Genomic DNA, 17554 nt, shown 5'->3' with positions numbered 1-17554 from the left:
CCGGTAACAATCCACAACTGGGTCCGCAAGGGAAAAGGCTGAGCGCAGCCTCAGCAACCAGAAGCCTCAGGGAGAAAACAGGTCCAGGTACTCAATAGTTCGATCAAACATACCCGAGAACTTAACACCCCATCTGATAAAAAAAAACAGACACAAGGGATATTAATGCAATATCCAGAGCAATCCAGATAACGAGAAGAACTCATAAGTCCCGACCGAAGGAAGGAACCACCCCTTGCTAAAGTCCTACACTCCAAGGAGTAAAAGACGATAACGACCCTAGGGCCCCTAGACTTCTAACATAGCCTCAGGACAACAAGCAAGGAAAACCTTGAGGTCAAAACACTTTGAGCAGGGCTAGTCTCCACATCACCTCCATACCAACAGAGGAATACAGGGAGAAAAAGCAAGAAGCCTCAGCTCCATGGAACCCCGAGCAAAGCCCAATGTCCACACAGGGATCAACCATCTCCCGGAGGGAACTCAGGTCCCTAAAAGGAGACCTAACCCACCCGGAGACAACGGAGGAAGAGCAAGGAGGTCTTATAATCAGCTAGACAGTAAGCGGTCAATGGACAATAGCTGCAGATGGTTACATTAAACATCCTGCGAGCACACCTACAAGGTGCACAGGGCTGCAGCTGGTTTCAAACTGTAAACCTTCTGCATGCTAGGCAGCTATTCAAACCACTAGCTGTAGATGGACAAAGTCCAAAAAGCACAATCCAGAGCCTAAAAAGAAGGCCAAACCGCTCAAATGGCGGTACGAGGGCGCTAATCCCTTTAACCCTCCACTATGTGGGAGAGGAAACTCTATTGTCCGATAATACCAGACGTAAGAGAGAGTGAAGCAGCGGAAACACCGCTAACCCAAGCATCCAGATGAAGGCTATAAGAACTGAAACAATCCTTCCCGCCTCACGGAACCACAGGCCTCTTGAATGCGTAGTTGAAACATGTAAAACAAATGATAATATGAGCACTCGACACCTCGAACAGCGCCACGTGTCTGAACAGCCACAAGACAGAACCGAACCCAACAGGACCAGCCTGCACCCAGGGTCCTAACCGTCAGGCTGCATAAATCCTCCCTCAGAGGGGAAGAAGGGAAAACATACATAGGACTAACATGTCCAAAACAACTTCCGAAGAAGTAACAAAGAGTATCGATCCAAGAGAGTTCCCGAAGGAAACAAACGAAATAGAAAACATCCCATCGGATAAAAAATAAAGTATAAGGAAACCTGGAGGTTAACGCCCAAAAAGAAACAGGCCTACCCACAGGAACAGCCAAACGAAGCCCTGATGTTCTACAGGGAGTGCAGAATTATTAGGCAAATGAGCATTTTGACCACATCATCCTCTTTATGCATGTTGTCTTACTCCAAGCTGTATAGGCTCGAAAGCCTACTACCAATTAAGCATATTAGGTGATGTGCATCTCTGTAATGAGAAGGGGTGTGGTCTAATGACATCAACACCCTATATCAGGTGTGCATAATTATTAGGCAACTTCCTTTCCTTTGGCAAAATGGGTCAAAAGAAGGACTTGACAGGCTCAGAAAAGTAAAAAATAGTGAGATATCTTGCAGAGGGATGCAGCACTCTTAAAATTGCAAAGCTTCTGAAGCGTGATCATCGAACAATCAAGCGTTTCATTCAAAATAGTCAACAGGGTCGCAAGAAGCGTGTGGAAAAACCAAGGCGCAAAATAACTGCCCATGAACTGAGAAAAGTCAAGCGTGCAGCTGCCAAGATGCCACTTGCCACCAGTTTGGCCATATTTCAGAGCTGCAACATCACTGGAGTGCCCAAAAGCACAAGGTGTGCAATACTCAGAGACATGGCCAAGGTAAGAAAGGCTGAAAGACGACCACCACTGAACAAGACACACAAGCTGAAACGTCAAGACTGGGCCAAGAAATATCTCAAGACTGATTTTTCTAAGGTTTTATGGACTGATGAAATGAGAGTGAGTCTTGATGGGCCAGATGGATGGGCCCGTGGCTGGATTGGTAAAGGGTTGAGGATGGAGTCAAGCTCAACTCCCAGTCCTACTGCCAGTTTCTGGAAGACACCTTCTTCAAGCAGTGGTACAGGAAGAAGTCTGCATCCTTCAAGAAAAACATGATTTTCATGCAGGACAATGCTCCATCACACGCGTCCAAGTACTCCACAGCGTGGCTGGCAAGAAAGGGTATAAAAGAAGAAAATCTAATGACATGGCCTCCTTGTTCACCTGATCTGAACCCCATTGAGAACCTGTGGTCCATCATCAAATGTGAGATTTACAAGGAGGGAAAACAGTACACCTCTCTGAACAGTGTCTGGGAGGCTGTGGTTGCTGCTGCACGCAATGTTGATGGTGAACAGATCAAAACACTGACAGAATCCATGGATGGCAGGCTTTTGAGTGTCCTTGCAAAGAAAGGTGGCTATATTGGTCACTGATTTGTTTTTGAATGTCAGAAATGTATATTTGTGAATGTTGAGATGTTATATTGGTTTCACTGGTAAAAATAAATAATTGAAATGGGTATATATTTGTTTTTTGTTAAGTTGCCTATTAATTATGCACAGTAATAGTCACCTGCACACACAGATATCCCCCTAAAATAGCTAAAACTAAAAACAAACTAAAAACTACTTCCAAAAATATTCAGCTTTGATATTAATGAGTTTTTTGGGTTCATTGAGAACATGGTTGTTGTTCAATGATAAAATTAATCCTCAAAAATACAACTTGCCTAATAATTCTGCACTCCCTGTATAAACTGGGAATGATCTCGATAAATGAACAACCAGGAGATTACATCATCCCCATATGTCTAATGAGGTGAACCATTCAAATTAGCAGACTAAAAATTCCCGTATCCAATAAGGATAGGGTCATTTAATAACTGAAAAACATGTCTGAGTAATACGCGAAGGCGTGCAATTCTGTAACGAAAGGTGCAACACTCAGGGGCAGTTACACCCGCAGGGAACTGTAGAGGCCCTCCCCAAGGCGGGAGACCCGGAACAATAGATTTGTGGAAGCGAAAACGTGCTGCAACCTCCAGGGGGAACACGCCGCCCTGCATGAAGGAATAATCATAAACTGGGTTACCCCCATGTGTAGAAGTATGGAGCAGTAGGGAACTCGCCTCTTGGAGGACGGGACCCCCCAGAGGCAGATGGCTCAGCTGTCCCTTGATTAACCCAAGCCCGAGGAACAAGCCACTCTAGTATGGCATATGGAACAAAACTGGTTGATATGTGTCAACAAGGCCCATTCGGATTCTTCACCGGACAAATAATCTGAATCTGAAATTAAAATAGCCTCAGAATCAGAATCCTCCATAACTGGATAGAGGATATGCAAATATGGACTAAAGAAGTAAAACAAAAACGGCACCCGACACCCACAATGGCTCGGCACTCACCACCTCCTATGACCAGACCCCTGTGGACTAGAATTTCTCCTTCTCACACGGTCGGAAATGCGGAAATGGAAGACGAAGTGTAACCATGCCCGACCACAAGGTGAACCGTATGGTCCAAAAATGTACGCCCAACCATAAGGTTGCGTTACTTCCAAAGGCCTCAATGTTCCAAATCCCGAGCCCAGTAGAAACCACACATAAGCAGGTTGAATCACATAACAAACATGATTATAAACCCCCCTGTTAAATAACCCCCCTCAGGCGATATTAACCCTTGATTCCAAGATACTAAAGGAGACTCACTTTGACCCTTATGTTAAGTTAGACCCGCAAGGTGGTAGCCTCTCAGGAATACATTTGTATTACAGTACATTCATAAAGAAAGTAAAATGAAACGATCTTACCGGAATCTACGCCGTGGAACAGGAACACGGCCCTTCAAGTGTGACGGATAGCAGCATCGCCTCCGCCATGGACTTGAGAGAAGAAATCAGGCAGCGGAGCGAAGTTTGACAACGCTGATTGCTTGAGGAGCTGTTAACATGAGTCGGGATGGTTTCGCAGAAAGACTCTCCCTGCATCTCCGGACCTTAACTTTCATCCAGGCCCTCACTGAGAGACTGACAGGATTACTTAAAACTCCTGTCCAATGCCGAAGAGTACTACCCTGCATAAGAGACAAAATACATTCTGACACTTCTCTGCCAACCTCCTGGAACGAAAGGCAAATAATGACTGGGGGGTGAGGGGAGTGGGAGGAGTATTTAAGCCTTTGGCTGGGGTGTCTTTACCTCCTCATGGTGGCCAGGTTCTTATTTCCCAAAAGTAATGAATGCAGCTGTATTTAAGGTGGCCAATTTCAAGTTGTTGTTCTCTTTGACTCTCCTCTGAAGAGTGGCAACATGGGGTCCTCAAAACAACTCTCAAATGACCTGAAAACAAAGATTGTTCAAGATTATAGTATAGGGGAAGGCTACAAAAAGCTATCACAGAGATTTAAGATGTCAGTGTCCACTGTGAAGAACAAAGTGAGGACACAGAAGACCACATGCACAGTTCTTGTTAAGGTCAGAAGTGGCAGGCCAAGTAAAATATCGGAGAGGCAAAGGATGGTGAGAACAGTCAAAAACAGACCACCTCCAAAGACCTACAACATCATCTTGCTGCAGATGGTGTCACTGTGCATCGTTCAACAATTCAGCGCACTTTGCACAAGGAGAAGCTGTATGGGAGAGTGATGCGGAAGAAGCCTTTTCTGCACACACGCCACAAATGCACATTTGGACAAGCCAGCTTCATTTTGGAAGAAGGTGCTGTGGACTGATGAAACAAAGATTAAGCTATTTGGTCATAACAAGGGGCGTTATGCATGACGGCAAAAGAACACAGCGTTCCAAGACAAACACTTGCTACCCACAGTAAAATTTGATGGATGTTCCATCATGATGTGGGGATGTGTGGCCAGTGCCGGTACTGGGAATCTTGCTAAAGTTGAGGGTTGCATGGATTACACTCAATATCAGCAGATACTTGAGAATAATATTGAGGAATCAGTCAAAAAGTTCAAGTTATGCCGGGGCTGGATATTTCAACAAGACAACATCCCAAAACACTGCTCAAAATCTACTCTGGCATTTATGCAGAGGAACAAGTACAATGTTCTGGAATGGCCATCCCAGTCCCCAGACCTGAATATCATTGAAAATCTGTGGGGTAATTTGAAGCGGGCTGTTCATGCTCAGCAACCATAAAACCTAAATGAACTGGAGAAGTTTTGCAAGGAGGAATGGTCCAAAATATCTTCCTCCAGAATACAAACACTCATCACAGGCTATAGGAAGCGTCTAGAGGCTGTTATTTCTGCTAAAGGAGGCGCTACTAAATATTGATGCAATATTTCTGTTGGGGTGCCCAAATTTATGCACCTGTCTAATTTCGTTTGGATGCATATTGCACATTTTCTGTTAATTCAATAAACCTCATTTCACTACTGAAATATTACTGTGTCCTTCAGTTATTTGATAGATCAAAATGAAATTGCTGATCCAGACACCCAATTATTTCTAAATGAAAATCATGGAAATTGTCAGGGGTGCTTAAACATTTGCATACAACTGTAGGAATTTGTTTAAGCACTTTAAGTCCATAATCGGGCCGAAAGTTCCCTCCTTCTTTGGTTTAAATAGTACCCCAGACCTCTTACTGCAAGAGGTACCGGGACAATGACACCTAGGGAGAAGAGATCCCTCACGCACCCCAGAAAGGCTTCTCTCTTTTCTGGCCTTGAAGACAGGTTTATAAGGAGGAATCTGCCCTGGGTAGATGAGAGTTGAAACCTATCTTGTATCCCTGAGTGATGACCTCCAGGAACCACGGGTCTCGCACGTCCCCAAACCAAGAATCTGAAAAGAGCGAAAGTCTGCCCCCTACAAGATCCAGAGCCAGATCGGGGGCCGCCCCTTCATGCCGACTTTGTCTCGGTGGGCTTCTTGCTCTGCTTGGATTTATTCCAGGACTGAGCCGGCTTCCAAGTCCCCTTTGATTGCTCTGGTTTTGTGGAGGGCTGCTGACGTTGGGATTTATCCGAACAAAAGGAACGAAAATTAGGACCCTGTCCCTTAGGCTTGTTCTTCTTATTCTGCGGTAAAAAGGCACCTTTGCCTCCAGTAACTGTGGAAATAATCGAGTCCTGGACCAAATAGAATCTTTCCCTTAAATGGGAGAGAAAGAAGTCTTGACTTCGAAGTCATGTCCGCAGACCAGGACTTCAGCCAGAGTGCCCTAAGGGCTTGAACAGAAAAACCTGAAGTCTTGGCATTCAGGCAAATAATTTGCATATTTGCATCACAAACAAAAGAATTAGCCACCCTTAAGGCCTTAATTCTTTCCTAGATCACGTTGAGGGGACCCTCCACCTCGATCAATACAGATAAGGAGTCGCACCAGTAGGTAGCCGATCCAGCAACCGCAGCAACAGCCGCTGCTGGTTGAAATAAATATCCCGTATGTTGAAGCATCTTTCTTAAAAGAGTTTCAATCTTCTTATCCATGGGCTCTTTAAATGACGAACTATCGTCAAGCGGGATAGTAGTGCGCTTAGCAGGCATGGAGATAACGCCATCCACCTTGGGGATGGTACCCCACAACCCCAATTGAGAGTCCGGGACAGGGAACAATTTTTTAAAGGAAGAAGAAGGGGAAAATGAAGTACCAATTCTTTCCCATTCATTCTTAATAATGCTCGCCATCTTTACGGGAACCGGGAAAGTTTGTGGTACAACCCTGTCCTCGTAGACCTTATCTAATTTAGGAATCAATGGTTCCTCAGGCAACTTGGGCTCTGGAACCTCTAACGTAGCTAAAACTTACTTCAGCAGAAAGCATAAATGCTCAATCCTAAATCTAAAGTCTGGTTCCTCCGCAGCAGGAGGCTTAGAGGCAGCAGATTCCAACCCAGAAAGAGCACCCTCTGAAGTATCAGAGGTGCCTTCATCATTGGTTAATCTTGTATCAGATAAATCCAATAAGCTAGTAGATGACCCCTGGGAAGGATAGCAATATTTGAACTTTCGCTTGCACTTAGCAGGCGAGGTAAAGCACTAAAAGCCGCAGACACTGCCGTTTGTAACTGCTCAGTAAAGTCTGGCGGTAAAAGGGCCCTTCCAGATGGAGGATTAGGAGTGCTACGGGAAGCTGCATGCCCTCTAAAGTCTCCATAAAACACAGACAATATTACATGATAAAATCTAGTGTAAATGTGGTATACGTGGTAATATCTCTAATAAATAATGTCCCTGGCTATGAGGTAACATAACAAATATGTACCTGCTATCAGCCTGTGGGCTATGAAAGCGCAAATGTGTCCTAAATTAACTGACATGCACCCACTCCATCGTGCTTACCGGCTGCAGAAATGACTGCTTCTGGTAGCGAGCCCATCTAGTACTGAGCATATTACAGCAGAGGATTTAAAGTATGAAGTATATTGACAACTCAAGTAGAGCAGGCTAAGGTATCAGTAGAAACAAGAGAAGGAGAACAGCAGGATCTACGCAGAGGGGTATAAGTAAAAAAAATGACTTTATTCCAAAAAACGAAAACGTTAAAAATACATAAAACAGAAAGAAAGTGAATACAAGGATTCTATTATATTTACAACTGAGTATTCTAAGCATACAACTGTATGTATGTATATATATATATATATATATATATATATATATATATATATCTGTATATTTGCTGATTGGGGTTGGGCATTCCCCACTATTTCTTGCACGGTTCGTACAGGATGAGGACACAAAATTCTCCCAGCGTGATCTCTATATCCAAGGCAGTACGCAGTCAAGGCAGTGACTCTGTTTAACTATGTAATGAACAACGAAACCCAAATTAATGCAGATGTCTAATAATGCAATCAAATAACAAGAACAGACAGCTTTTGAGCATCACTGAAATATTAAAAAATTAGCCCAACAAATTTAAAAAAAACCCAAAAACATACATTATGCTTACCTAATCATTTTATTTCCATCGTGGGGAGGATAGTCCACGGCTTCATTCATTACTTTTGGGAATAAAGAACCTGGCCACCAGGAGGAGGCAAAGACACCCCAGCCAAAGGCTTAAATACCTCACCCACTCCCCTCATCCCCCAGTCATTCTGCCGAGGGAACAAGGAACAGTAGAAGAAATATCAGGGTACAAATTTAGGTCCGCCCACCGGAGTTACGGGCAGGAGCCATGGACTCTTCTCCCCACGATGGAAATAAAATTATCAGGTAAGGATAATTTATGTTTTCCATCTAAAGGGGAGGAGAGTCCACGGCTTCATTTATTACTTTTGGGAAACATATACCCAAGCTTTAGAGGACACTGAATGAAACCGGGAGGGTAAAAAGGCGGACCCTAATCTGAGGGGACCACAGCCTGTAAAACCTTTCTCCAAAAAACAGCTTCTGCAGAAGCAAAAATGTCAAATTTGTAAAACTTTGTAAAAGTGTGTAAGGAGGACCAGGTAGCCACCTTACAAATCTGCTCCATAGAGGCCTCATTCTTGAAGGCCCAAGACGAAGCCACAGCTCTAGTTGACTGAACTGTTATCCTCTGAGGAGGCTTATGTCCCACTGTCTCATAGGCCAAGCGAATCAAGCTCCTCAACCAAAAGGACAAAGAAGAAGAAGAGGCCCTCTGCCCCTTGCGCTTCCCTGAATATACCACAAAAAAAGATGTAGACTGTCTGAAATCCTTCGTAGCCTGAAGATAGAACTTCAAGGCACGAACCACATCTAGATTATGAAGTAACCTCTCCTTGGAAGAAGGGTTAGGACACAAAGAAAGAACAATTATTTCCTGATTGATGTTATGGTTAGACACCACCTTGGGAAAAAACAACAAAACGGTGCGAAGAACAGCCTTATCCGCATGAAAAACCAAATAAGGAGGAGTGAATTGCATGGCAGGCAGCTCAGATACTCTGCGTGACGATGCAATAGCCAACAGGAAGAGAACCTTCGTAGACAGAATCCTAATGTCAATAGAATGCATAGGCTCAAACGGAACCCTCTGCAATACCTTAAAGGGATACTGAACCCAAATTTTTGTGAGAAGCACGGATATCCTTGGCACAAGGTGAAGGTATCCAGGATTCTGTTTTTTCTCCAAGAAGGTTTGGAGAAGGGTCTTGCCGCCAGTTCCTTAAAGGGACTGATTTCGGCATTATCAGTTTTGTTGCACAGGAAACTCTGACATTCAATCTTTTGTTCAGGCTCTGTCTAGAATCAGGCCTGTCTTTAGGCAGTCTGCTCCTCCATGGAGCTTAAACTTGCTCCTTAAAAGGGACACTGAACCCAATTTTTTTCTTTTGTGATTCAGATAGAGCATGCAATTTTAAGCAACTTACTAATTTACTCCTATTATCAATTTTTCTTCATTCTCTTGCTATCTTTATTTGAAAAAGAAAGTCCAGAACCCTGGACAGCACTTGTTTATTGGTGGATGAATTTATCCACCAATCAGCAAGAACAACCCAGGTTGTTCACCAAAATGGGCCAGCATCTAAACTTACATTCTTGCTTTTCAAATAAAGATATCAAAAGAATGAATAACATTTGCTAATAGGAGTAAATTAGAAAGTTGCTTAAAATTGCATGCTCTATCTGAATCACAAAAGAAAAACTTTGGGTTCAGTGTCCTTTTTAAGGAGCAAGTTTAAGCTCCATTGAGGAGCAGACTGCCAAAAGACAGGCCTGATTCTAGACAGAGCCTGACCAAAAGATTGAATGTCAGAGTCTCCTGTGCAACAAAACTGATAATGCCAAAATCTGTCCCTTTAAGGAACTGGCAGCAAGACCTTCTTGGAGAAAAAACAGAATCCTGGATACCTTCACCTTGTGCCAAGGATATCCGTACTTCACACACCAGGACAAGTAAGTCCTCCACACCTTATGGTAGATGCGACGAGTGACTGGCCTCCTTGCCTAAACTAGAGTGTCAATCACACTTTCAGAAAAACCTATCTTGGCTAAGACTAAGCGTTCAATCTCCACGCAGTCAGCCTCAAAGAAACGAGATTTTGATGTTGAAAAGGACCCTGTTCCAGCAGATCCCTGCGACAGGGTAACTTCCATGGCGGAGAGGATGGCATCCCCAACAGATCCGCAAACCACATCCTCCGCGGCCAGGAAGGAGCAATCAGGATGGCCAAAGCTCACTCCTGCTTGATTCGTGCCACAACACGAGGTCGAAGTGGTAACGGTGGAAAAATGTAAGCTAGGCTGAATCCCCAAGGCACCACTAAGGCATCTATCAGCTCTGCCTGAGGATACCTCGACCTCGACCCGTATCGGGGTAGCTTGCAATTGAGTCTGGACACCATGAGATCTATCTCCGGCGTTCCCCATCTGAGACAAATCCCCGCAAACACTTTGGGGTGAAGAGACCATTCCCCCGGATGGAAGGATTGCCTGCTGAGAAAGTCTGCGTCCCAGTTGTCCACACCTGGAATGTGGATCGCTAAGAGCGAGCAGTTGTGGGACTCCGCCCACTCCAAAATACTCCTCGTACCCCCCTGATGGTTGATGTAAGCCACTGAGGTAATGTTGACGGTATGGAATCTGAACGACCCCAGAAGTAGTTCCAGAATATTTATTGGAAGGAGATACTCCTCTCAGGACTATTTTCCTTTGTCATTCTGACACCCCAAACAGCTCCCCATCCTGCCAGACTCGCGTCCGTGGTCACAATCTCACAGGACAGTCTCAAGAAGGATGTACCCAGGGACAGATGCTCCGGACGGATCCACCAAGAGAGGGAGTCCCTGGTCCAAGCATCCATGGATATCCGCTATGATAGATCTGAAAGATCGCTGTTCCACTGTCTCGACATGCACAATTGAAGAGGCCTGAGATGGAACCTGGCGAAAGGGATGACGTCTATGCTGGAAACCATGAGCCCGATCATCTCCATACACTGAGCCACTGAAAGGCTTGAGAAGGACTGATGGGCAAGACAGGTTGACACAATTTTCCTGCGTCGTTGCTCTGTGAGAAATATTTTAATGTATATAGAGTCTATTATCGTGCCCAGGAACTCCACCCTGTTGCTGGGAACCAGGGAACTCTTTCCTGAGTTGATCTTCCAACCGTGAGATTGGAGCAATAAAAGAAGAGCCCTCGAATGATCCTCTGTGAGGCTGAATGACGGCGCCTGGACTAGGATGTCATCCAAATAGGGCGCCACAGCAATGCCCCTGGATCTGGCCACTGCAAGAAGCGCCCCCAGAACCTTTGTAAAGACTCCCGGGCTGTCACCAGACTGAAGGGAAGGGGCACAAACTGGAAGTGTTGGTCCAGAAACGCAAATCTTAGAAACTTGAAGTGGTCCCTGTAAATTGGAACATGAAGGTAAGCATCCTCTTGAACTAGAGGCAGAATAGATCTGATCGTTTCTATTTTGAACGATGGAACAGCCAGAAACTTGTTTAAACACTTTAGGTCCAGAATCGGGCGGAACGTGCCCTACTTCTTTAGAACCACAAAAAAATTGAATAGTACCCTAAACCCCTTTCTGTTCAGGTACGATAACACCTAGAGAGGAGAGTTCCCTCACACATTCTAGAAAGGCCTCTCTCTTTTTCGGTCTTGAAGACAGTTTTGACAGGAGGAATCTGCCCCTGGGCGGATGGGACCTGAACCCTATACTGTAACCCTGGGCGATGACCCTCCAGAACCCAAGGGTCCTGAATGTCCTGCAACCAGGCTTCGGAGAAGAGAGACAATCTGCCCCCTACTTGGTCCGGAGACCAGTCGGGGGCTGCCCCTTCATGCAGATTTAGTCCCTTGGCTGATCCGCTTTCGCGGCGGGCTGCTGGCACTGGGCCTTGTCCGCGCGAAAGGGACGAAAAGTAGATCCTTTAGGCTTAGCCTTCTTATCTTGCGGTAGGAAAGCTCCCTTGCCTCCCGTCACAGTGGATATGATCGAATCCAATCCTGGACCGAACAGAATCTTTCCTTGAACAGGCAGGGACAACAGCCTCAACTGAGAGGTCATGTCAGCTAACCAAGACTTTAGCCACAGAGCCCTGTGAGCTAAAAAAGAGAATCCTGAAACCTTTGTGTTCAGGCGAATAATTTTTTGCATATTGGCGTCACAGATGAAAGAATTGGCGACCTTCAACGCCTTAATCTTATCCTCCCTCTCGACCATATCACACAGGGATTCACACCAATATGTCGCAGCTCCGGAAACCGTGGCTACGGCCGCTGCCGGTTGAAAAAAAAACGTGTGCTGAAACATTTTTCTTAACATGTTTTCCAACTTTTTAACCATGGGCTCTTTAAATGACGAACTATCCTCGAGAGAAATAGTCGTCCGCTTTGCGAGCGTAGAGATTGCACCATCCACCTTAGGGACAGTCCCCCCACAGCTCGAGCTGAGAGTCCAGAATGGGGAACAGTTTCTTAAAGGAAAAATGAGAAAAGGAAGAACCTAATCACTCCCATTCATTCTTAATAATATTAGCCATCTTAACAGGAACCAGGAAGGTCTGAGGCACCACCCGGTCCTCCTATACCTTATCAAGCTTAGGAATCGAAGGTTGCTCCGGAAGCTTCGGTTCCAGAACCTCCAGAGTAGCAAGCACTTACTTCAGCAAAAAGCGCAAATTCTCCATCCTAAACCTAAAGTCAGGCTCCTCCGCTGCCGGAGGATGAGATGACACGGACTCCGACCCAGAAGAAGCCTTCTCCGAAGAGTCGGAGTGGGCATCATCATCGTATAACACCTCTGATATTTCCATAGGAGTAGACAACCCTTGGGCCGGGCCGCCATGATACGCCCTACGCTTGCCCTTAGCAGAATGTGGTAAGGCATGGATCACTTTCGATACTGCCGTTGGCAGTTGATCCGCAAAATCTGACGGCCAATGAATCTCTCCCATAGGAGTAATGATTGGACCCTGGGGCGCTGCATGTGCACTCGGAGATGAAAGCAGGGAACGCACCTCACGGGACGGAGAGCACTCAGAGGTTGACGGCTCAGTAGTAATAGACATCCCTATAGTTTTAAATGTCGCAACTTTATCAAGGCATGTGGAACATAGTTGAGCAGGCTGATCTACAAGAACTTTCTCACAATAAACACAGGAATGAGACTTTGTTAAAGAGGGAGTACGCTCTAACGCGTCAGAGTCCTCCTTAGCTTGCGCTTTTATTATGGACTAGACTAGCTGAATAAACAGACACCATTACATCCTCCAATGGCCGGGCACTCACCACCTCCTATGACCCGACTACAGAAACCGATTTGTCTCTTATGCCGCTGATCAACAGAGGAAGTGGAAACCGACACACCGGGTCACCTGGGATGCCTCGCAGGACCGCCCCTGCATTAAGGAGAAAACGAGCCAAAACCAGCCGCGTAAATACTCCCGGAAGTCAACCTGAAGTTCCACATCTCACACACATAATGCAGCAATCACACAATAAACAATATTATGTATACCCCCCCCCCCATTCAATAATCCCCTTACTAGGAATATTAACCCTTGATTCCATAAGATAAAAGGCGCCACACTGTGACCCTGTCTTCTGTGTTATCATTGTGTATAAAAAATAAAACAATCTTACCATAATCAATGCCGTGGAACAGGAACATGGCCCTTCAAGTGTGACAAGCAAAAGCATCGCTCCTTGGACTTGAGTGCAGAAAGCAGGCAGCAAAACTTGTCAACGCTGATTGCTTGTGGAGCTGTTAATATAAGTCGGGATGGTTTCGCAGAAAGACTCTCCCTTCACCTCCGGACTCTCTCACCCAGGCTCTCACTAAGAGGCTGACAGGACTACTTATAACTCCAGTCCCATTCAGTAGAGTACTATCCTCCATAAGAGACTACTCCGAATCTTTGGCACTTCTCTGGCATCCTCCTGTGACAAAAGGCAAAGAATGACTGGGGGATGAGGGGAGTGGGGGAGGTATTAAAGCCTTTGGCTAGGGTGTCTTTGCCTCCTCCTGGTCGCCAGGTTCTTTATTCCCAAAAGTAATGAATGAAGCCGTGGACTCTCCTCCCCTTTAGATGGAAAACTGTTTAGTTTTTAAATTACATATCCAATATAAGATTGTGGTTAAGCTCAGGTATGGCTAACTGGCGGCCCTTGGTACTACTAGCTTTTGCGTCCCTTCAGGAAAGCTGAACTAACAAAGTTTTTGTACTTGGTACTGACCTTAGTCCATTGAAGAGTTGTTTGGATTTATCCAGCAGGTAACAAAAGTCTGTCACCGTTTTCCTTTCCGTCTGTGGTATGTCGTCATCATTTACGACCGACATTGCTCCTCCTTATGCTCTTCTCTGCCCTAGAAAGAAAGATTTTGCATTTGATTAGTTGCAAGTTATTTAATGTAAAGATACCCCCTACATCTAAAACAAACAAGTATTTCTTCAATATTGCACTTATTACAAGACATCATCAACTGTCTTCCTTAAAATAATTTCACTTTTCCTAGCTATATAGCAGCCCGCTAGAGATTCAGCTGATATGTATTTAAAAAACTGAATACATAAATAATGACCTGGTGAGATTATCATGGCAAGACCTTGGCTAATTTTAGATGTACAAGAACAGAAACACAATTAGGCTGCAGGGACATTTACAGTTATTAGAAACATATAACATGTATGTATGCATGCATGTATGTATATATATATATATATATATATATATATACATACACACAGTCCAGACAGGACAGCACAATCTTACCCCTTCCGTTAGAACTGCCAAGGTGCACTGCTATAAAGTGCATAGAATATCCAAAGAAGGAGCAGGCACTCACTGGACTTTATAAAACATCCTTTTATAACCACCTGGTGGTTTAGGTGCTAGGTTACATTCACTAAGGTGACATTTGACAAAGGCACAGGTTATGTGCCGAAACGTTATGTCTGTTTAACATTGGGAATAAAAGGATGTTTTATAAAGTCCAGTGAGTGCCTGCTCCTTATATATATATATATATATATATATATATATATATATATATATATATATATATATATATATATATATATACATATACACATACTTTACTTTACATCACGTAATGAGGACCAAATTGTGCAAAAAAATTAGACATATTGAAAAACCATAAATTTTCTAAATCGTTCATTGAGCAAAAGAGAACATACCATGAATTTTATCTATTAAAATCATAATTAAATTTAATAATAGAAGAGCTATTGAGTTGGTTAACTGAGTATGGGCAAACACTTTATACTGAATGGTAAATTATAAAGCAGAAAATAAAGTGTACATATAGGATTGACAAAATGACGAAATAATGAAAACTCGTAAAAAATAGTTTTAAAGGGACATTAAACCCAAAAAACAATTTATGATTCAGATAGAAAATACAATTTTAAACAACATTCCAATTTACTTCTATTATCTAATTTGCTTCATTCTTTAGATATCTTTTGTTAAAGAAATAGCAACATCACATCAGGCATCTATGTGCACCCACCAATCAGAAGCTACTGAGCCTATCTAGATATGCTTTTTCAGGAAAGAATATCAAGAGAATGAAGCAAATTAGATAATAGAAGTAAATTAGAAAATTGTTTAAAATGGTATTCTCCATCTGAATCATGAAAGAAATTTTTTTGGCTTTAATGTCCCTTTAAGCTGGGGAATAGTGTATGTACAAATAAAAAAAGGAGCAAGAAGACAGACAATCCCTGATCACAGCCCAGTGAGCAGCAGAAGCAGTGGCTTAACATTTACCAGGAACACAAAAACAGAGAAGGAACTCTCCAAGCAAATAGTGCATGATTAAGTAGTTTGTACAGTCTTTTTTGTAGTTGTACTAAGACTTATACATACACCCAGGAGACACATAGACAGCAAGGATTTTTGAGCATATAATCTTCTCCCTTTGTACCCAACCATTAACTGTTAAGCTAAGGAAAAAATAAACTTAGCCTGAAAATATTTTTCAATGAATTTAAAAGTATGTTAGTTAGTTGTTAAGATATTGAAAAAATAAACCTAAAATGAATATCCAAATAAGTGATTGTCGCCACCATGTTGTAACCTAGGTTTACTTCTCTGCTAAAGTCAATCAGGGAAAGTTATAAATGGTTCACTAGAGCGTGCCATTAATGACTGTGTGGAATATAGAGATAAACTTTCTAGAACAGGTATCCATAGCTTCCTCCCATTCGCTAAGGAATTCTACCTCATCGTCTATAAAGGATTATTTAAATAGTTTTTATTAGGTGTATAGATGTTGGCATATATCTCTTTTGCCTTTTTAATATATGCACGATTCATTTTAGTGACTATTTATTGATTAATTTATTGACTTAGCTATTACATATGTGTGATGAAATATGAAAAATGTATATACATATATATATATTTTAATCTTGACATATTATATATATATTTTTAGTTTTTTGTTATAAATTTTGGGCTGTTTAGAATCCCTCCTTACATAATATGGGATTATGTGGTTTTAATATGAATTTTGTATTTAATTTATTATATGTATTTAGGGTTTAATGTATGCTCCTTTTTATCTGTTATGAATTATCAGAAAAGTACGTTTATGTATAATCATAGGGATTGTTTTAATCACTTATAAATAGGCAAAGCGATGTATAGGGAATTTCTGCACAACTGATTAAAACAGCCCGCCTACAGATTGGGAACTTTAACAAGTCATATCCTTAACATATGATAGAGGGATATAAATAGGCTGTGGGAAGCAATGTGGGCAATGCCTCTGACGAAGCGAGGAGGAGCCTTGCGAAACGCGTTAGGCCACGCCCACTTTATGCAACGTAGGACGTACTCTGACGTTTGAGCTAGTACCTGTACTGGAGCCGGCATTATACAGTGCAGTGTCTATCGCATGTGAACAGAGAGGGTCCATATTCCTTTGAGAGGACTTACCCGCTGGCTATCGAATACCTCAGGAGAGGGAGGGGAGAAGACCAGTGGTGGAACGTACTCACTTTTACCCTATTGATGTGTTTACATACCTCATATGTTTGAGGGTATCTATGTGAGTTTTGAATCATTTGCTTGGATGTTTTACATGTGTTTTATTCATTAAAAAACTTTTTAATCTGCACTTAGATCATCCGTGTACTTTTTGGTGCACGGAGTTGCGCTCCTGTCTTCTTGTGTCTTTTGACAGGGAATTTCTTCACCTTTAGGAGGAACCCTAATTTATTACGTAAAACCACCTTATCAGCATGGAAAATAAGATAAGGGGGGGTGACATTGCAAAACTGAAAACTCAGAAACTCTACGCGCACAGGCAATAGCCAACAAAAAAAAAGAACCTTCCAAGATAACATTTGATATCAACAGTATGCATAGGCTCAAATAGAGCCTGCTGCAAAAAAAATAAGAACAAGATTGAGGCTCCAATGCGGAACCCCAGATCTAAACACAGGTATGATCCTAGTCAAAGCCTTAACAAAGGACTGCACATCTGGAAGCTCAGCCAATCTCTTGTGCAGTAGCACTGACAGGACCGATATCTGTCCCTTCAGGGAACTAGCAGATAGACCCTTCTCCAGTCCATCCTGGAGCAAAGATAAAATTCTGGCAACTTTAACCTTA

At 43.2% G+C, this 17554-nt stretch overlaps 1 protein-coding gene across 2 annotated transcripts in view; it reads right to left on the bottom strand.

Moving 5' to 3' along the window:
- SCAI (suppressor of cancer cell invasion) overlaps nucleotides 1-17554 on the bottom strand; it is a 573395-nt gene that overhangs the window by 431469 nt on the left and 124372 nt on the right. For both annotated transcript variants that reach the window (XM_053695796.1, XM_053695797.1), the window contains exon 2: nucleotides 14147-14276. In XM_053695796.1, coding sequence (XP_053551771.1) covers nucleotides 14147-14250 — 104 coding nt within the window. In that variant the 5' untranslated portion in view covers nucleotides 14251-14276. The remainder of the gene's footprint in view (nucleotides 1-14146; nucleotides 14277-17554) is intronic.

Source organism: Bombina bombina, chromosome 12 (genome assembly GCF_027579735.1).
Source record: "Bombina bombina isolate aBomBom1 chromosome 12, aBomBom1.pri, whole genome shotgun sequence".
Classification (NCBI taxonomy): Eukaryota; Metazoa; Chordata; class Amphibia; order Anura; family Bombinatoridae; genus Bombina; species Bombina bombina.
The sequence above is the reverse complement of the archived record's forward strand: the minus strand, read 5'-3'. Positions and strand labels throughout refer to the sequence as shown.